Here is a 22,500-nt window from a genome sequence, read left to right as displayed (position 1 = left end):
TCAAACAGTGGTTGATGTGTGGAGTGAAATAAGTGTTCTTATAAGCCCAGACATTTCTATATGCAATTCATATACTGTCCATAATATACATATTTACACTGAGTATATAAAACATTATGAACACCTGCTCTTTCCATGACATAGACTGACCAGGTGAAAGCTATGCTCCCTTATTGATGTAAATTGTTAAATCCACTTAAAATCAGTGTAGATGAAGGGGAGGAGACAGGTAAAAAATACTATTTTTAAGCCTTGAGACAATTGAGACATGGATTGTGTATGTGTGCCATTCAGAGGGTGAATGGGCAAGACAAAATATTTAAGTGCCTTTGAACGGGGTATGGTAGTAGGTGCCAGGCACACCAGTTTGTGTCAAGAACTGCAACGCTGCTTGGTTTTTCACACTCAACAGTTTCCTGTGTGTATCAAGAATGGTCCACCACCCAAAAGACATCCAGACAACTTGACACAACTGTGGGAAGCATTGGAGTCAACATGGGGCAGCATCCCTGTGGAACGCTTTCGACAACTTATAGAGTCCATGCCCCGACGAATTGAGGCTGTTCTGAGGGCAAAGGGGGAGCAACTCAATATTAGGAAGGTGTTCCTAGTGTTTGGTATACTCAGTGTATATATTTATATTCCTGACTCTGACATTGCTTCTTCTAAAATTTCTTAATTCCTTTGTTTTTATTTTTGGGATTTGCATGTATTGTTTTGTATTGTTAGGTATTACTGCACTGTTGGAGCTAGAAACATAAGCATTTCGCTTCACCCGGGATAACATCTGCAAAATATGTGTATGCGACCAATAACATTTGATTTGATGGGTGAAAATATGATCACTTGATGAGAGAACAGCACGTGCAGCCTGAGGCAAGGAACAGAGCGCAAGCTTTTTTTTGCGACTTTCTCAAATCATCAATAGCCTGTAGTCACACCATGCAGCCCATGTATGTTTTGATTTCTAAGACATTCTACGGTTTGTATCATTCACAACTAAAGTTGCCAAATAACTCTAAATCTAGCGTATAGGACCTGTTTCAAATGATCACTTTTACACTCAACATAGCCACTTCATATGCACACTCGCTCCGGAATGGGAAAAATATCCTTTCTATTTTATTCAGCTAAGTTCAATTATATTCTTCTTACTATAAAATAATATAAAATAATGGCACAGGACTTGAAAGCATATCTTGTCTGCTAAATGGACAAGCCTACAGCCTATGGCATGGAGCATAGCCAGGTAACATACAGTAGGCCAACTCATATTCTGTTCTACTGAAATACATCTTCATATAATAATGTTTCTTTAGACCTGCCTAAAATAAATAATGGATTTATTGTGATGGTATATATCAAATGGATTTATTCTACTTTTTAAAAATGTAGATGTTCCAAAGGCGTGCATCAGCGGCTTGTATGAGTGGAGAAGATGCTAAACGTGTTTATGTTAATTAACGGTCAATTACCGTGAGATCATTTGTAAGACAATAACCCACCACAGCCCTATCCCCACCCGCCCCACCACCCTAATTATAAATCATCACCATCATCTTCTTCATCATCATCATCATCATTCCGTTTGGATCTGTCCTTGCCTTCGGGGGCGAGGGCTGTGGGGTTGCAGACACAGAACCTTTTAGAGAAGTGGACCAGGATCCTCTCTCTCTCCTGGGTCTCACCCATCAGAGGAAAGGCTTTCAGGAAGTTCCTGAGAATTAGGTCAAAGACCAACGAGTGAGCAGGCAGTATTGCTTTCAGGCTAGAATGCAGATTGTATTTGTCCGCACAGTGATATAGGCTATATGCTACAACCTTCTTTCACAGGTTTCCTCACTTTGGTTTGAAAATCGTCAATGTCATCTTAAGACTAAGGCTACAGTAGATTAGTACAGTACAGTACATTGCACATTCATTCAGTGCAAACTCAGTGTAAGTGTGGTTCACCACTCCCAATATAAACATGTTCATTTACTCTGGATATCTGCATGCTGTGGTTTAACACATGCATTCAAGACAGTCCCAAATCATGGCATACTGTATACCAGGAGTTGACAGTTTACTGTATCGCAAAATAGAGACACACTACAGCTCTATACTCAGAGAAATCAGCGATAGGCTAATGTGTTGTGAGCAGGGCTGTGAGTATAGTGTTGACTGGTGCTGACTGCTCTTACCTCAGGGCCTTGTCCAATGACAGGCCAGAGAAGTCAAAGAAGCTGAGGTACTCTGCCGCCACCAGCTGGCTGAACTCATTACTGCAGGATGGACAGAGGGAGGCGGGATGGGGGAGGGAGAGAGAGAAGGGGGGGATGGGGAGCGATAGAGAGAAAGAGATGTGACTTTTAAGATGATACAAAATACATATGAATACAATATAAACACTGTGAGACGTATGCATGTGTATCAATGTGGAACTGAATGACAGTGTGTGTGTGTGCATGGTCATGTGTGTGTGTCTGTGTGGTCGTGTGTGTGTGTCTGTGTGGTCGTGTGTGTGTGTGGTCGTGTGTGTGTGGTCATGTGTGGTTGGTCTTGTGTGTGTGTGGTCGTGTGTGTGTGGTCGTGTGTGTGTGTGGTCACTTGTGTGTGTGGTCGTGTGTGTGTATGCCTGAAAACCCACTTCTTGCCCAGGTGGCGTGCCACGTCACAGCGTCTGAAGCCCTCCAGGTAGAACAGACGCTTGGCCAGGCGTTTGGCGGCGTCGCAGTCGGCACGGCAACCATTGGCCAGGGTTTCCGTGCTGCCTCTCTCCAGCTGCTCCAGACCGCCCAGCTCCGACTCTGAGTCCGACAGCACGTCCGTGACGTTGGCATCACTGAGGAGGACACGCACATGACAGCCTTATTGAGCTGATAGTATGGCACCTACCTGCCCCACAGAACAGGGCCCTAGTGTGAGTCTTCTACATAACCCTAGCAGGACCACTGACTGGCAGTCATAAAGATGAAAATGTAGAATGTTATGATGATACATGGGAGCTATAAACTCACATTTTAAGACCCTTTTCACTAGACCGATAGATAAATATAAGAATGTGTGATATTCTATCAACATAAGATTGCTTTCTCTCATATAACCCTGATTCTATAATAAAAATCCCCTGAAGACACATAAAGATAGCTTATCTGAAACAGAACCGTCCCTACATCGCTCTATCACTCTAACCAAAACACATAAAACATCCTAAACAATCACTACTGAAATTGTACTAAAAACAAACGTCACAGGCCTCAATACCAGACCAGACCATTTATCCCTATCATTTTACGTGTCTCTTTGACATTGTCAACAATCTCTCTATAGATGATTAAGATTTTTCTGCATAATCTGATTAGAGCAATTGCATTACTCCCTAAATTCAATACGCTGCGGCACGGTAATGTGTTGGTTGCCGTGGTCGCGACGGGCGGCGGAACCCGGTGTCCTAAGAGGAGAGACAACGGGCGCAATTACCACCCCTCCCAGGCTGATGTCTCCTACATCACAATTACCCACAATCCTCACTGCAGCCAACAGCGTGCCGAGAACACAACACAAGCCTCTCACAAGAATGGAACCCCAAACGACAATAGGTACCCATACCTCCCTCTGTACAAGGAAGACATACGCTCCTTCATCAAGCCTAAGACAGGCGAGGAACTATTAACAAAATTACTGCCCTCCCTACATTCTATTTTTTTTACATTTTTGTAATTTAGCTGACTGGCTTATCCAGAGCGACTTACATGAGCAATTAGGGTGAAGTGCCTTACTCAAGGGCACATCTGAGAAGTAGTTGGTGAACCAGGCGAGGCAGTCATTTGAGAAACCAAGGCTATTTAGTCTGCCAATAAGAACGCGGTGATTGACAGAGTCGAAAGCCTTGGCCAGGTCAATGAAGACGGCTGCACAGTACTGTCTTTTATCGATCGCGGTTATAATATTGTTTAGGACCTTGAGCGTGGCGAGGTGCATCCATGACCAGCTCGGAAACCAGATTGCATAGCGGAGAAGGTACGGTGGGATTCGAAATGGTCGGTGATCTGTTTGTTAACTTGGCTTTCAAATACTTTCGAAAGGCAGGGCAGGATGGATATAGGTCTGTAACAGTTTGGATCTAGAGTGTCACCCCTTTTGAAGAGGGGGATGACCGCAGCAGCTTTCCAATCTCTGGGGATCTCAGACGATACGAAAGTGAGGTTGAACAGGCTAGTAATAGGGGTTGCGACAATTTTGGCGGCTAATTTTAGGAAGAAAGGGTCCAGATTGTCTAGCCCAGCTGATTTGTAGGGGTCCAGATTTTGCAGCTCTTTCAGAACAGGGTGGGGGGGGGGGGGGGGGGCATGGGCAAGTTGCAGCGGAGGGTGCAGAGCTGGTGGCCGGGGTAGGGGTAGCCAGGTGGCAAGCATGGCCAGCCGTAGCAAAATGCTTGTTGAAATTCCAAGTTGTAAGGCAACGAAATAGGAAAAATGCCAAGGGGGGTAAATACTTTCGCAAGCCACTGTATGTAGGGAATAGGGTGCCATTTGCGATGGTCCCCCTGACTCACAGCCACTCAATGTGGATTCTGCTACTTTTTCTTGAGCAAAGTGAAATCTTGAATAGTCAGCCAATGTTTAATAGTGAAACTGTGTGTGTGTGTGTGTGTGCCTGTGTGTGTGTGTGTTTGTGTCTGTGTGGCATTGTGTATAGTTAGAGCATGAGGCTGCATGTCTGTGACTCACATGAGAATCTCTCTCTCCCAGTTGTGTTGGGTGCCATCCACCCCCGGGCCAGCAAGGGTGTGTCGGGTGAAGGGCATGAGGGGTGTGTGGATGTGTGGATAGGTGTATAAGTTGGGGTCACACTCTATTGCCCAAATATTGCAATTTTGGAATTGCGCATCCAGTATGAGTTAATGTGACTAAAGTCGATAACACCTATTATGTGAGTAAATGTGTGTGTGTGTGTGTGTGTTATTTATGAGTAGGGGTGTGTGTCCCCGTGTGTTTCATTACTGTGGCAGGTCATCTCCTGAGGATTCACTGGCATCCTCTGTGCAAGGATGTCTTGAGGGAATAACACCAAGGACTCAGCATTAAATGATCCAACACAACACCAGTCTAGTACACCACTGGATCATTCATACCCTACTGCCCCCTCAGTCTCATTCTGTTATTCAAAACCACAAGACTTGTAAAATAACACAACATTCACTGATGCTGCACTACAGTATACTGCGTGACAATAACTGATAAAGGCATAGGAATTAGTCACCGTTTTTGTTGTTGAAAGGAAACAAAGTAGCTTGTTAGTTCCTAGGGGCATGTTGAACAACTGTGTGCCTGTCTCCCATGAGAGTGAGCAACATGTAGCAAGGTCAACAGAGATGGCTCAAATGTATTGATCAGCCTTACAAAACCGTTCAAACGGACCAAAGTTAAAGCCATACAGAGAATACATTTGAAAGTTTTTATATGGTATAGTAAATGAGCTATTGTCAAAATTATCTAAACTATACTTAAAGTGGCATAATTTTCCATAGTGTATTTATACCGAATAGTTGCAAATCAATGTTGATTTATAACCGCTGTGTCAAACCGGAACGGCTCAATATGCTAATTGCAGATACAGCTGACACTCCCGCTCAATCTAATTCTGATTGAAAATATACTTCAGAATAATTTTACTGTAAGTGGTACCAGAGGAAAAGACTTACAGGAGATCTAGAAGAAAGTCGAAATGAACGTCATATTCCTCTTTCCACATTTTCTCTCCTGCATTCGAGGATTGGAATCAGTGTCAAGGAGCGCGCGACATCATCCAGCAGTGGTCGGTAAAATCCGGCATTCGCACGTTTGCGGTATTTACCCAAAGAGTCTTAAGCAATCAGATTTCATCTGTTTTTTCCCACACAAACGGTACTCGAATCCCCGCATGGTTATTACCAAGCTTAAGAGCACAGAATGATCTAACGTGTGTGTAGCCTACTGCCTTTCCCCATAATGTGAATGGATATGAGATTTTTTACTTGAAGGTTCTTGGAGGTCTCCCTCAAAAGGATATGAGGGGCGGAGCGACAGAATCTACTGAATTCTGTTTCTAAATCTTGTTAGTACACACTCCATTTGATGATCATGCAGGTCTGTATATAGCCCATTAGGCTATTCCCTCACTGGTCTTTTCCCATAGGCTACGTTGTGATGCAAAGAAAAGCCTGTTTTCTTTTGGCCTGAGGCTACATTTTGTTGTGTTACAGCCTAAAATGGATAACATTGAGACTTTGTAATACCCCATAATGTCAAAGTGGAATTATGTTTTTAGAAATGTTTACAAATTCATACAAAATTAAAAGCTGAAATGTCTTGAGTCAACCCCTTTGTCATGGCAAGCCTAGATAAGTTCAGGAGTAAAAATGTGCTTAACAAGTCACATAATAATAATAAATAATAAGTTGCATGGACTCACTCTGTGTGTAATAATAGTGTTTAACATGATTTTTCAATGACTACCTCATCTCTGTAACCCACACAAGTAACTCTTCAGAATATCAGTCAGATTCAAAGGATGTGTCATATTCAAAGGCAGGTCCAGTTCTACCCAACAGCTATGGTATTTTCCCTCTATTTGGCCCTATTGTGTATTGCGATGCCAACCATCTCTGACTCACCCTCCAAAAGCAGAAGAAGACGTGGACTGGTGGCATTGTGATAGGTATAGATAACTGGCCCAGACACACACACGTGCATGCAACACACACACACACACACACACACACACACACACACACACACACACACACACACACACACACACACACACACACACACACACACACAGTGGCAGATATTAATCACCTACTCTGACACATCAATACATGCTTCCTCTGTTTTTAAATCCTTCCTCCCCCCTTTTAATCTTGAGGAATCGTGGAGACAAAAAGAAAGGGAGAAGAGGAGGACAGACGGAGGAGGGGAGAGGGGGAGCTGGGGCTTATCTAGACTAGATCATATAGACAGCCATTGAAAGCTCTTAGCACATAGAGTCTCCGACAGCCATGATGTGACAGGATCACAATAGGCCCTGATCATTAAGCTAGATGGAAACAGGATGTTGTCATCACCATAGTGATGCAATTCACTGACAAGGATTCTAGTAAAGAAATGGTTTATATAAGGCAGACGGTCACACAGAGATTCAATCCCCCAGCGCCATCTAACCTCTAAAATGGCCACCACATTCTAACATTAACTGACATCAGCATCCCCTTTCTAGCAGGCATTATACACCCGTGAACCCAAACAAGTCTGGGTTGAACATTTATGACATATTTATGAGCTCTCACTCCAAATGTTAAATATACTCCTGCAACCTCTTTAGAAGAACACCCTAGGAATACTAACAATTGGATACAATAGACTTCCATGGGAGCCTACAGTGGCTTGTGAAAGTATTCACCCCCCTTGGCATTTTTCCTATATTGTTGCCTTACAACCTGTAATTAAAATTGATTTTCGGGGGGTTTGTATCATTTGATTTACACAACATGCCTACCACTTTGAAGATGCAAAATATGTTTTATTGTGAAACAAACAAGAAATAAGACAAATAAACAGAAAACTTGAGCGTGCATAACTATTCAATAGTTTGTAGAGCCACCTTTTGCAGCAATTACAGCTGCAAGTCTCTTGGGGTATGTCTCTATAAGTTTGGCACATCTAGCCACTGGGATTTTTGCAATCTTTAAGTCATACCACAGATTCTCAATTCCAAGACATTTAAATGTTTCCCCTTAAACCACTCAAGTGTTGTTTTAGCAGTATGCTTAGGTTCATTGTCCTGCTGGAAGGTGAACCTCCGTCCCAGTCTCAAATCTCTGGAAGACTGAAACAGAATTTCCCTGTATTTAGCACCATCCATCATTCCTTCAATTCTGAGCAGTTTCCCAGTCCCTGCAGATGAAAAACATCCCAACAGCATGATGCTGCCACCACCATGCTTCACTGTGGGGATGGTGTTCTCGGGGTGATGAGAGGTGTTGGGTTTGCGCCAGACATAGCGTTTTCCTTGATGGCCAAAAAGCTCAATTTTAGTCTCATCTGACCAGAGTACCTTCTTCCATATGTTTGGGGAGTCTCCCACATGCCTTTTGGTGAACACCAAACGTGTTTGCTTATTTTTTTCTTTAAGCAATGGCTCTTTTCTGGCCACTCTTCTGTAAAGCCCAGCTCTGTGGAGTGTACGGCTTAAAGTGGTCCTATGGACAGATACTCCAATCTCCGCTGTGGAGCTTTGCAGCTCCTTCAGGGTTATCTAGTCCCCTGTAGCTCAGTTGGTAGAGCATGGCGCTTGCAATGCCAGGGTTGTGGGTTCGTTTCCCACAGGGGGCCAGTATGAAAATGTAGGCACTCACTAACTGTAAGTCGCTCTGGATAAAAACGTCTGCTAAATGACTAAAATGTAAATGTTATCTTTGCTCTCTTTGTTGCCTCTCTGATTAATGCCATCCTTGCCTGGTCCGTGAGTTTTGGTGGGCGGACCTCTCTTGGCAGGTTTGTTGTGGTGCCATATTCCATTTTTTAATAATGGATTTAATGGTGCTCCGTGGGATGTTCAAAGTTTCGGATATGTTTTTATTACCCAACCCTGATCTGATCTTCTCCACAACTTTGTCCCTGACCTGTTTGGAGAGCTCCTTGGTCTTCATGGTGCCGCTTGCTTGGTGGTGCCCCTTGCTTAGTGGTGTTGCAGACTCTGGGGCCTTTCAGAACAGGTGTATATATACTGAGATCATGTGACAGATCATGTGACACTTAAATTGCACACAGGTGGACTTTATTTAACTAATTATGTGACTTCTGAAGGCAATTGGTTGCGCCAGATCTTATTTAGGGGCTTCATAGCAAAGAGGGTGAATACATATGCACGCACCACTTTTCCGTGATTTTTTGAAACAAGTTATTTTTTTAGGTCTGGAGAAAGAGATACATTTTAAATGTTCTCTCAGTCAATGGCAGTGAGTGATACAGTCAACGTACGTATGATATGTCAAAAAATACAAATTTAGCTAAAAATAGACGGTGATGGAAATAAATCTGGCGTGTCACAGCAGTATGTGTGTGTGTGTCTGTGTGTGTGTGTGTGTCTGTGTGAGTGTTTGTCTTTGTGTGTGTGTCTGTGTGTGTGTGTGTGTGTCTGTATGTGTGTGTGTGTGTTTGTCTTTGCGTGTCTGTGTGTGTATGTGTGTGTCTGTGTGTCTGTGTGTGTCTGTGTGTGTATGTGTGTGTGTGGCTGTGTGTTTGTCTTTGCGTGTCTGTGTGTGTGTGTGTCTGTGTGTGTGTGTGTTTGTCTTTGTGCGTGTGTGTGTGTGTCTGTGTGTGTGTGTGTTTGTCTTTGCGTGTCTGTGTGTGTATGTGTGTGTCTGTGTGTGTCTGTGTGTCTGTGTGTGTGTGTCTGTGTGTCTGTGTGTGTGTGTCTGTGTGTGTGTGTGTGTCTGTGTGTCTGTGTGTCTATGTGTGTCTGTGTGTGTGTATGTGTGTGTGTGTCTGTGTGTATGTCTGTGTGTGTGTGTGTGTGTGTGTGTCCGTGAAATATCGCTGCTGGAACATGAGCGGATTATCTGCAGGGAATTTCAGCAGCAGAGAGAAGACCTCTCCCAAGGGCTTTATTACTTCAGAGTGACACCCACTAGGACAGGGCCTGTCTCTCTGGTGTGTGTGGACAGTGAGGGAAAAAAGTATTTGATCCCCTGCTGATTTTGTACGTTTGCCCACTGACAAAGAAATGATCAGTCTATAATTTTAACGGTAGGTTTATTTGAACAGTGAGAGACAGAATAACAACAAAAAAATCCAGAAAAACGCATGTCAAAAATGTTATAAATTGATTTGCATTTTAATGAGGGAAATAAGTATTTGACCCCCTCTCAATCAGAAAGATTTCTGGCTCCCAGGTGTCTTTTATACAGGTAACGAGCTGACATTAGGAGCACACTCTTAAAGGGAGTGCTCCTAATCTCAGTTTGTTACCTGTATAAAAGACACCTGTCCACAGAAGCAATTAATCAGATTCCAAACTCTCCACCATGGCCAAGACCAAAGAGCTCTCCAAGGATGTCAGGGACAAGATTGTAGACCTACACAAGGCTGGAATGGGCTACAAGACCATCGCCAAGAAGCTTGGTGAGAAGGTGACAACAGTTGGTGCGATTATTCGCAAATGGAAGAAACACAAAAGAACTGTCAATCTCCATCGGCCTGGGGCTCCATGCAAGATCTCACCTCGTGGAGTTGCAATGATCATGAGAACGGTGAGGAATCAGCCCAGAACTACACGGGAGGATCTTGTCAATGATCTCAAGGAAGCTGGGACCATAGTCACCAAGAAAACAATTGGTGCCCAGAACTACACGGGAGGATCTTGTCAATGATCTCAAGGAAGCTGGGACCATAGTCACCAAGAAAACAATTGGTGCAACATTATGCTTTGGGGGTGTTTTTCTGCTAAGGGGACAGGACAACCTCACCGCATCAAAGGGACGATGGACAGGGCCATGTACCGTCAAATATTGGGTGAGAACCCCCTTCCCTCAGCCAGGGCATTGAAAATGGGTCGTGGATGAGTATTCCAGCATGACAATGACCCAAAACACACAGCCAAGGCAACAAAGGAGTGGCTCAAGAAAAAGCACATTAAGGTCCTGGAGAGGCCTAGCCAGTCTCCAGACCTTAATCCCATAGAACATCTGTGGAGGGAGCTGAAGGTTCGAGTTGCCAAACGTCAGCCTCGAAACCTTAATGACTTGGAGAAGATCTGCAAAGAGGAGTGGGACAAAATCCCTCCTGAGATGTGTGCAAACCTGGTGGCCAACTACAAGAAACGTCTGACCTCTGTGATTGCCAACAAGGGTTTTGCCACCAAGTACTAAGTCATGTTTTGCAGAGGGGTCAAATACTTATTTCCCTCATTAAAATGCAAATCAATTTATAACATTTTTGACATGTGTTTTTCTGGATGTTTTTGTTGTTATTCTGTCTCTCACTGTTCAAATTGTCACGATCGTCGGATATAGAGGACCAAGGCGCAGCGTGGAAGGTGAACATACTTATTTATTAAATGATACACGAACAAAACAACAAATCGATACGTGACGTCCACAGGTGCAAAACACAAACCAACACGGAATAGGATCCCACAAACACTGTGGGAAAACCACCTGACTAAATATGGTTCCCAATCAGAGACAACCAGCAACAGCTGATACTCGTTGCCTCTGATTGAGAACCACTCTGGGCAACATAGATATACAAAAACTAGACTAGACACAACGAGCACAAAACATAAACTCTACACACCCTGGCTCAACTTAAAAGAGTCCCTAGAGCCAGGGCGTGACAGTACCCCCCCTAAAGGCGCGGACTGCGACCGCGCCTAAACATCACCGAACAGGGGAGGGCTGGGTGGGCATTCCTCCTCGGAGGCGGTTCCGGCTCCGGGCTTGACCACCACCCTCTACTAACCCCCCCGTAGTGTCCCTGGTCTGGTCTAGCCCCACTGGCTGGAGCTGGACTGGACTTCGGTGGAGCGGATTGCTCAGCTGACCGGTACCTGACCAGGCACCGGTGAAACGGGCACGGGCTGGCGATGCACACCACAGGTTTGGTGCGGGGAGCAGGAACAGGCCGGACCAGGCTGGCGACGCGCACCATTGGCTTGGTGCGGGGAGCAGGAACAGGCCGGGCCGGGCTGGCGACGCGCACCACTTGCTTGGTGCGGGGAGCAGGAACAGGCCGGACCGGGCTGGCGATGCGCACCACATGTTTGGTGCGGGGAGCAGGAACGGGCCGGGCCGGGCTGGCGACGCGCACCATTGGCTTGGTGCGGGGAGCAGGAACATGCCGGGCCGGGCTGGCGACGCGCACCATAGGCTTGGTGCGAGGGGCAGGAACAGGCCGGGCCGGGCTGGCGACGCGCACCATAGGCTTGGCGCGATGGACAGGAACAGGCCGGACCGTACTGGGAACACACACCACTGGCCTTACACGGGGATCAGGAACGGGCCGGACCGGACTGGCAACACACTTCAGTACCTCTCGCCGTGCCTCTACATTTTCCTTCCCTCTATACACCAATGGCTCCCGTAACCCGGTGGCCTTCTCTCCTCGTCCACCAACTCGCCCCTTATCTGCCTCCAGTGGCCCCGTCGTCCCTGCCATGTGCCCCCCCCTAAAAATTTATTGGGGGTGCCCCTCGCCTGTCCGACAACTGCCCGGTTGGCGCCGCTTCTCCTCTCCTGCCTGGGCACGCTGCTTGGTCCTGTATTGGTGGGATCTTCTGTCACGATCGTCGGATATAGAGGACCAAGGCGCAGCGTGGAAGGTGAACATACTTATTTATTAAATGATACACGAACAAAACAACAAATCGATACGTGACGTCCACAGGTGCAAAACACAAACCAACACGGAACAGGATCCCACAAACACTGTGGGAAAACCACCTGACTAAATATGGTTCCCAATCAGAGACAACCAGCAACAGCTGATACTCGTTGCCTCTGATTGAGAACCACTCTGGCCAACATAGATATACAAAAACTAGACTAGACACAACGAGCACAAAACATAAACTCTACACACCCTGGCTCAACTTAAAAGAGTCCCTAGAGCCAGGGCGTGACACAAATAAACCTACCATTAACATTATAGACTGATCATGTCTTTGTCAGTGGGCAAACGTACAAAATCAGCAGGGGATCAAATACTTTTTTCCCTCACTGTATGTATGTATGTATGTATGTGTGTGTGTGTGTGTGTGTGTGTGTGTGTGTGTTTGAGAGAGAGAGAGAGACATCTATAGCTTGTGCAAGGTGTATGAGTGTTTGTGTGTAGGTCAGTGCGTGTGTGTGTTTGCTTCCTTGTGTCTGTCTGTGTGTCTGTGCAGCACATATTACACGGCCAGCACATATTACATGGCCAGCACATATTACATGGCCAGCACATATTACATGGCCAGCACATATTACACGGCCAGCACATATTACATGGCCAGCACATATTACACGGCCAGCACATATTACATGGCCAGCACATATTACACGGCCAGCTCATATTACATGGCCAGCACATATTACACGGCCAGCACATATTACATGGCCAGCACATATTACACGGCCAGCACATATTACACGGCCAGCACATATTACATGGCCAGCACATATTACATGGCCAGCACATATTACATGGCCAGCACATATTACATGGCCAGCACATATTACACGGAGCAGAATAATCAGCTCCTCTGATATCGAGACTGATGCTGGTAATTTTATCTTGTCTGGTTATAGCCTCAGATCTCTGTATCCTCCTTATCCTGCTCACAGGGGAGAGGGGCCCTATTCCCATAGGGCTCTGGTCAAAAGTAGTCCACTATAAAAAGAATAGGGTGCCATTTGGGACGCAACCCTAGTCTCACAACATGATCACTGGGTCCCATACCGTCTCCACCTCTATCACCAGCCCAGCATCTCTCTCTGACAGAAACATCATCCAGCCAGCAATGATCTGGATAACTACCGTAAAGCTATTCAGAAACAGATCTATCTACACTGAACAAAAATATAAACGCAACATGCAAGATTTTACTGAGTTACAGTTCATATAAGGAAATCAGTCAATTGAAATATAATTCATTAGGCCCTAATCTATGGATTTCACATGACTCGGAATACAGATATGCATCTGTTGGTCACAGATACCTTTAAAAGAAAGTAGGGGCGTGGATCAGAAAACCAGTCAGTATCTGGTGTGACCAAGATTTTCCTCATGCAGCATGACACATCTACTTCACATAGAGTTGATCAGGCTGTTGATTGTGGCCTGTGGAATGTTGTCCCACTCCTCTTCAATTGCTTTGCGAAGTTGCTGGATATTGGTGATCCAGCAACGTCGATTCAGAGCATCCCAAACATGCTCAATGGGTGACATATCTGGTGACTATGCAGGCCATGGAAGAACTGGGACATTTTCAGCTTCCAGGAATTGTGTACAGATCCTTGCGACATGGGGCCGTGCATTATCATGCTGAAACATGAGGTGATGGCAGCGGATGAATGGGACGACAATGGGCCTCAGGATCTCATCACGGTATCTCTGTGCATTCAAATTGCCATAGATAAAATGCAATTGTGTTCGTTGTCCGTAGCTTATGCCTGCCCATACCATAACCCCACCGCCACCATGGGGCACTCTGTTCACAACATTGACATCAGCAAACCGCTCTCCCACACGACGCCATTTGCCCGGTACAGTTGAAACCGGGATTCATCTGTGAAGAGCACACTTCTCCAACTTGCCAGTGGCCATCAAAGGTGAGCATTTGCCCACATTAGTCGGTTACGACCCTGGTGAGGATGACGAGCACGCAGATGAGCTTCCCTGAGACGGTTTCTGACAGTTTGTGCAGAAATTCTTCAGGTGTGCAAACCCACAGTTTCATCAGCTGTCCGGGTGGCTGGTCTCAGACAATCCCGTAGGTGAAGAAGCCGGATGTGGAGGTCCTGGGCTGGCGTGGTTGCACGTGGTCTGCGGTTGTGAGGCCGGTTGGACATACTGCCAAATTCTCTAAAACAACGTTGGAGGCGGCTTATGGTAGAGAAATGAACAGTCAATTCCCTGCCAACAGCGCTGGTGGAAATTCCTGCAGTCAGCATGCCAATTGCACGGTCCCTCAAAACTTGAAACATCTGTGGCATTGTGTTGTGTGGCAAAACTGCACATTTTAGAGTGGCCTTTTATTGTCCCCAGGTCAAGGTGCACCTGTGTAATGATCATGCTGTTTAAGCAGCTTCTTGATATGCCACGCCTGTCAGATGGATGGATTATCTTGGCAAAGGAGAAATGCTCACTAACAGGGATGTAAACAAATTTGTGCAAAATATTTGAGAGAAAAAACGTATTGTGCGTCTGGAAAATTTCTGGGAACTTTTATTTCAGCTCATGAAACATGGGACCAACACTTTACATGTTGCACCAGCTGGCTTTCTAAGCTGTATTACTAGGACTACATGTATGTCCTCCTGTTCAAATTGAGAGTGGCTGGGGATTTCAGGTCGGTGGTCTCCTATTCACCTGGCTTTATTACAGCCATATAGCTATATGAATTATAGTTCGAACTGTAGAGAGAGAACCCGTTTGATGCTCTCATAGAGAGCGACTGATACAGTGCACTGACTGACTGACTGACTGATTGGCTGACTGACTGACTTTATGGCTGACTGACTGATTGAGTGTCATACTAACTGACTGACTGACTGACTAACTGACTGACTAACTCAGTGGCTGACTAACTGACTAGCTGACTAACTGACTGGCTTACTAACTGACTAACTGACTGACTAACTGACTGACTGGCTTACTAACTAACTGACTAACTGACTGATTGACTAACTGACTGACTGGCTTACTAACTGACTGACTGACTGACTGACTGACTGACTGACTGACTGGCTTACTAACTGACTGACTGACTAACTGACTGACTGGGTGGCTTACTAACTGACTGACTGACTGACTAATTGGCTTACTAACTGACTGACTGACTAATTGACTGACTGACTAACTGACTGACTGGCTTACTAACTGACTGACTGACTGCCTAACTGACTGACTGGGTGGCTTACTAACTGACTGACTGACTGACTAATTGGCTTACTAACTGACTGACTGACTAATTGACTGACTGACTAACTGACTGACTGGCTTACTAACTGACTGACTGACTGACTAACTGACTTACTAACTAGCTGACTGGCTTACTAACTGACTGACTGACTGACTGAGTGGCTGACTAACTGACTGACTGACTGACTGACTAACTGAGTGGCTGACTGACTGACTGACTGACTGACTGGTTTACTAACTGACTGACTGAGTGGCTGAGTGCTCTTCTCCTCTTCATTTCTGCAGCTGCTGTTTCATGCTGAGATAAAGACGAGTTACCCACAATACACTCAGTAACGATGTTAGCATTGGGGCTACCAGCTGGTTTTGGGAGAGGTGGGGAACAGAGAGGGAGGGAAGGAAGGGTAGAAGTTAAGGATAAAAGGAGGAGGAGAGAAAAGTAGGGGGAGAGGGAGGGAAGAGAGGGAGGGGTAGAGATAGGAAGAGAGGGAAGGGACATGGGAGGGAGAAAGAGAGAGAGAGAGAGAGGGAGGGATTGGTAGCACTGACTAAAGATTTGACTGTAAAAGAGATCAGACGTTGTGCATCATCCTCTGTTTGACAGAACGATGTAAACAAAGAGCTCATTCCTGCTCCTCTACACATCCTCAAAGAGAGCTGCATGAGCACAGACAGAGACTCCAAATATGATACATTACACTCAAATTGACTCCCCTACACCTGTATCCACTCCAGTTTGGAGAGTAGCTGGTAAGCTCTAGAAGTGTAAGTGTTCTCCCTTCTCTCTCCCTTCGCTCATAAATGCACTAAGTGTTCTCCCTTCTCTCTCCCTCTAACACACAGACTGGGGCTTTCTCACTCTAACACACAGACTGGGTCTCTCTCCCTCTAACACACAGACTGGGGCTCTCTCCCTCTAACACACAGACTGGGGCTTTCTCACTCTAACACACAGACTGGGGCTTTCTCACTCTAACACACAGACTGGGGCTCTCTCACTCTAACACACAGACTGGGGCTCTCTCACTCTAACACACAGACTGGGGCTTTCTCACTCTAACACACAGACTGGGGCTCTCTCCCTATAACACACAGACTGGGGCTCTCTCCTTCTAACACACATACTGGGGCTTTCTCACTCTATCACACAGACTGGGGCTTTCTCACTCTAACACACAGACTGGGGCTTTCTCACTCTAACACACAGACTGGGGCTTTCTCACTCTAACACACAGACTGGGGCTCTCTCACTCTAACACACAGACTGGGGCTCTCTCACTCTAACACACAGACTGGGGCTTTCTCACTCTAACACACAGACTGGGGCTCTCTCACTCTAACACACAGACTGGGTCTCTCTCCCTCTAACACACAGACTGGGTCTCTCTCCCTCTAACACACAGACTGGGGCTTGCTCTGCACCCGCTGGGCAGAGGAAGGCAAAAGACGATGATGTCACCGCCAAAACAATGCCTCATTCAGCTAGGGGCTGGCTGACAGGAAGCAGGCTCTCGCTTAAACGACAACATCTGCTTAAACAGAGAGAGTGAGAGACAGACAGACAGACAGACAGAGAGAGAGAGAGAGAGAGAGAGAGAGAGAGAGAGAGAGAGAGAGAGAGAGAGAGAGAGAGAGAGAGAGAGAGAGAGAGAGAGAGAGAGAGAGATGCTCTCTATGAGAACTATGGCTCATAAATGCACTGAGCATGTATTAGAGTTTTTTTTTTTACTCATTCTGGAATCCATCCTGGAATTCAGAATGATCTCTAATGCCACCAGTTCTAGAATTCACCACAACAGCAGCCTTTAGAATTCTGTCAGTCACACATTCTAGAAAGAGGCACTTAGCTCCATGATATCCTGCACTGATTCAGAAGTGGAACACCAAGTGATCAGCAGAAAACGTAGACAGTATCCCAGCAGACTGCAGTGATCTCTGACAATCTGACACTATTTGAAACATTAGACCCAGAGACTGTGGTCCTGTGGGGATAGTATAATGGTTCCTGACCTATGTCCAGGTTTCATGTTCCCATGTGTTTCACATTACCACGCTACGCTGGTGGCTGAGTGGAGCTAGAGGACATGGGAGAACATAGCTATGTGATAATGGACATAGTTGACAAACTTTTTTTTTTACATGAACTCAGACTCAAGTATTTCATTGTATATGAACTAGATCTAGCATGCTTTCTCTAGGAGGTGATTACATACAGTATTTTGTGTAAATTGAGTGTGCTGTGCATAATCTCAACTCTAACCTCTCCATAGACCTCCATCTCCTGCAGCCTTGGACCTGTAACCCAAGCCCAGCCAGAGACAGCCAGTGGGAGGGGGCAGTATGAACTGGACTCTCCCCTGAGACACCCAGCCAGACCAACCAGACCAGACCCCCCTGCTAATGAACCTCAGCCAGCTTGGCCATCTCACTCATGCCCCCTGCTGGATGAGGCTGGGACCAGTAGAGGCTTAATTACAGGACAATACACTTTAGTCTGATAGAGGAAGTCCCTCTAACTCCCAAGTGAGTTTCACTAGACATGCTTTAGGAGTGGATAGGCCAGAGACTTTTCTTGAATGATATCTGAGTACTGCACTTTGATTCACCTAAATCAACCCTGCTTTCATGGTAGCCAACCAGCCACAACCTGTGACAACCTACCACTGACCCACTCAACCTAACCCTAACCCTAGTCATAACCCTAACTGTAACCCTAACCCTAGCTTCATGTCCACACCCTGGCTCAACCCTAACCCTAGCCATTACCCTAACCCTAACCCTAGCCACAACCACAATGCTAACCCTAACCCTCAACCACAACCCTAACCCTAGCTTCAAGTCCACATCCCGGCTTAACCCTAACCCTAGCCATTACCCTTACCCTTACCTTAACTCACTCAACCCACCATATTTCCCCACCGCTTTGCCCCTACCTTGCTCTCTTACCTCATTGAGTTGGGTATGGCTCCAGAGCCCTCCGCTCCCCCCTGGGTGTCTGTATGAAACCCATTATGGATGGCCCACCGGCCAGGCTGGCTCAGTACAAACTCTGACCTGGTCCCGGTGATGGTGGTCCTTAGTGGGCTTCCTCCAGGTCCAGGCCATGGCCCTGCAGCACTCTCCCCAGCCTCAGGCTCTCCTTGCTGGGCCTCGGTTCCAGCCTCGCTCCCCTCCTGCTCCATGACGGTAGCTAGTTCTAGCTCCAGAGGCTCAGGGCTCTGGAGGAAGGACCTCTGCTGGATGAGGGGGGTGAGCGGAGCCTCGAAGCTGACGCAGCTGTCTGTCTCGTCTGTGAGTGACAGGACATCCAGAGAGTCCAAACTACTGTAGCACGTCCCCCCGCGGAGAAGCGCAGACTCAACGATACGCTCAAACGTCGAGCTGAAGCCGTCCTTGTTGTCCACCGTGTTCTTCTCCCTCTCTCCCTCCCCCTCTTCCTCATCTTCCTCTTCCTCCCTCTCTATGGCCACAACGTGCTCCACGATGCGTTCAAACACAGAGCTGAAACTGTCCTGGTTCCCCCTCCCCTCCCCTTCCTCCTCCTCCTCCTCTTCCTCCACCTCTGTGTCCGCCAGCTCTACGGAACACTCAAAGGTGGAGCTGAACGTGTCCAGGTGTTCCTGGATGACCTCTACTAAGCCTCCTCCTTCTCCCACATCTTCATCCTCTTCATCATCCTCCTCTTCATGCCCTTCGATTCCGTTCTCAGGTCCTATCCCGTTCTCCAGCCTGTATGGAGAACATGGAGTATCATCAGAATAAAACTTTTATAAAACAGCTACACACACACCCTCCGCACTAATACACTCATCTCAGTCTGTTGACGGATGTTCTATAAATGATCCGACCTATACATTCACTCATGACCACACTAGTCAAGGTCTGCTCATGTCTGTTGTACTGACCTGACTATGTCCAGAGACTGTGGTGGGTCTGGTAAGTCCTGGTCCTCTTCCTGGTCCTCAGGTGGTGGTGGTGGCGGTAACTCCTCCTCCTCCTTACCCCCCTCCTCCTCCTCCTCCTCCTCCTCCTCCTCCTCCTCCTCCTCACAGCTGGGCTCGCAGGTTGGTTCTGCCTCCTCTGTGGCCTCTGTGTTCATGTTATCCCTCTCCTTGTTCACCTTCACCTCCTCCTTCCTTTCTTCCCCCTCCTCCTCTCTCTCTATCTCTCCATCTGGCTGTCCATCCTCAGCATCTATCCTCTCATCCCCCACTCCATCTTCTTCATCACTTGTCTCTGCCATACTCTCTCTCTCTTCATGCACCTCTCCTTCTTCCTGCATCACTTGTTCCACTCCCTCACCTTCCTCATCACCCTCTCCCTTTCCACTTTCCTCACCTTCTCTTTCTCTGTGTACTTCCCCTTCTACCGTAGCACTTCCCTCCCCTTCCTCCTCATTGGTCCCCTCTATCACCTCTACCTTGACCTCCAGACCTCGCCCCTCCAGCCCTTGGTCTGTGGCTGACTCCTCTGCAGGGTGGGCTGGGGTCTCCCCCTGGCTGTCTGGGGGTGTAGGGGGTTCAGTCTGGGGGTGTCCTTGCCCCTCCTGGGTCATGGTGCCTGGTTGTGGGGGGGAGTCGTCTGGGGCCAGGGGGGAGGACAGACCGTCTGGGGGAGAGAGAGAGGGGGAGAGAGGGGGAGAAAGGAGGCACAGGTGAAAAAAGAGAAGAAAAGTGAAGAAAGAGAGAGACAGTAGGGGGGAGGAGAAGGGGTGCTCTCTGAAACAGTTCATTTAATTATTCTTAGCCTTGATTGTAATATGGAGGTCACCTTGGACAGAATCCCCCCTGTACTTCTGTGCATGTGTGTGTGTGTGTGGGGGTGTGTGTGTGTGTGTGTGTGGGTGTGTGTGGGTGTGTGTGTGGGTGTGTGTGGGTGTGTGTGGGTGTGTGTGTGTGGGTGTGTGTGTGTGTGTGGGTGTGTGTGTGTGAGTGTGTGTGTGTGTGTGTGTGTACATACTTGCCTGAGTGTCTATGTGTGTGTCTAGAACACTATGTCCTCTAAACCAGATGAGTCCAAAAGAAGCAGAAGAAGAGGGCAGAAGACGAAGAGCGAAGGAAGATCATTTTAAAGCCCCTGCAGATCCATCAAAAGGATCCCTCTGACAGAGTCATATTTTCTCCAGAGCAGCAGGACTTTAATCAACAGCAGCTCCTCTACTCCTCATCACATCTCACATCACATCACATCACATCTCACATCACATCTCACATCACATCACATCACATCACATCTCACATCACATCAAATCTCACATCACATCTCACATCACATCACATCTCACATCACATCTCACATCACATCTCACAACACATCAAATCTCACATCACATCTCACATCACATCTCATCTCACATCACATCTCACATCTCATCTCACATCACATCTCACATCACATCTCACATCACATCTCACATCACATCTCATCTCACATCACATCTCACATCTCATCTCACATCACATCTCACATCACATCTCACATCACATCTCACATCTCACATCTCACATCTCACATCTCACATCACATCACATCACATCTCACATCACATCTCACATCACATCTCACATCACATCACTCATTCACCGCTTTATTTCTCCTCTTTTCACAGCTGAATGGCTAACACAAACCACTCAGGTTAAGTGCCCAGCTCTGGGGTCCAGATGCTGAAGGTCCACCGGGGCTTTAAACCTGCAACCTTCTGGACATCAGGCACCAGTTCCTATTTGAATATCAGCTGGAGATGGGCAGTGAGTCTCACTCTTCATTGGTCTGGGTTGTGTTTCATTGGGCAGGTAGCAGCACCAGCATAAGATAATGTGGGGTAATGTATTATTGGACTGTAATAATGTGATTTTGGACTTTTACCTGTTATTGTTTGGTGGTAATGTAATTGGCTACTGTACAGAGAACAAGGCTTTTGGAACCAAGAACTCTTCCAGAAATGATAGTCGATTTTGGAGGAGCCGCCATTACATCTTCCCATTTATTCTTTTTAATAAAGACGGAGTCTCTGTGTGCTGACGTCGCATTCTCTGCTGATTCATCAGCATTAATAGACCGGCGGATAACCTACGGCTTTACATTAGTAGGTGTAAGCAGATTTGAGGTATGTGTCGGAGACGGTTATGATTTGATGATTTGCTTGCATGTATTTCTCCAACCTCCCAACCCTATGGACCAGGCTGAACCTCCCAACCCTATGGACCAGGCTGAACCTCCCAACCCTATGGACCAGGCTGAACCTCCCAACCCTATGGACCAGGCTGAACCTCCCAACCCTATGGACCAGGCTGAACCTCCCAACCCTATGGACCAGGCTGAACCTCCCAACCCTATGGACCAGGCTGAACCTCCCAACCCTATGGACCAGGCTGAACCTCCCAACCCTATGGACCAGGCTGAACCTCCCAACCCTATGGACCAGGCTGAACCTCCCAACCCTATGGACCAGGCTGAACCTCCCAACCCTATGGATCAGGCTGAACCTCCCAACCCTATGGATCAGGCTGAAGTAAAGAGCAGACTAAAATCAAAGGACATCATCATTTCCACATGAAGGACATACACACGAGTGACATGCTGAGTCACACACGTTTATTTAGACAGTATTATGTTATCACACACATCACCACACTCAAACACAGACAACCAAATCCCCCAAACACATGGATGGATAGACATCAACATACAATCAAACACTTATGTAATCTCATTCTCACACACACACACACACACACACACACACACACACACACACACACACACCTACCCTCTCGGTCATGTTGTTGACAGTGTTGTTGATTGTGACTCGCCAAACAGGAGGACAGCTATGTAGAGCAGCAGTAAGAGTCCC

At 46.8% G+C, this 22,500-nt stretch overlaps 1 protein-coding gene across 1 annotated transcript in view; it reads right to left on the bottom strand.

The window, feature by feature from the left end:
• Positions 1 to 20,202, bottom strand: part of LOC311107351 (PH and SEC7 domain-containing protein 2-like) — a gene marked incomplete at both ends in the record, with an annotated part of 27,635 nt that extends 7,433 nt beyond the window's left edge. The window contains 5 exons of the mRNA XM_084149838.1: positions 1,554 to 1,717; positions 2,184 to 2,264; positions 2,630 to 2,824; positions 18,594 to 19,376; positions 19,553 to 20,202. Coding sequence (XP_084005964.1) covers positions 1,554 to 1,717; positions 2,184 to 2,264; positions 2,630 to 2,824; positions 18,594 to 19,376; positions 19,553 to 20,202 — 1,873 coding nt within the window. The remainder of the gene's footprint in view (positions 1 to 1,553; positions 1,718 to 2,183; positions 2,265 to 2,629; positions 2,825 to 18,593; positions 19,377 to 19,552) is intronic.
• Positions 20,203 to 22,500: the final 2,298 nt, after the last annotated feature.

Source organism: Coregonus lavaretus (genome assembly GCF_964263955.1).
Source record: "Coregonus lavaretus genome assembly, chromosome: 32".
NCBI lineage: Eukaryota > Metazoa > Chordata > Actinopteri > Salmoniformes > Salmonidae > Coregonus > Coregonus lavaretus.
This window is presented reverse-complemented; position numbering and strand designations above follow the sequence as displayed.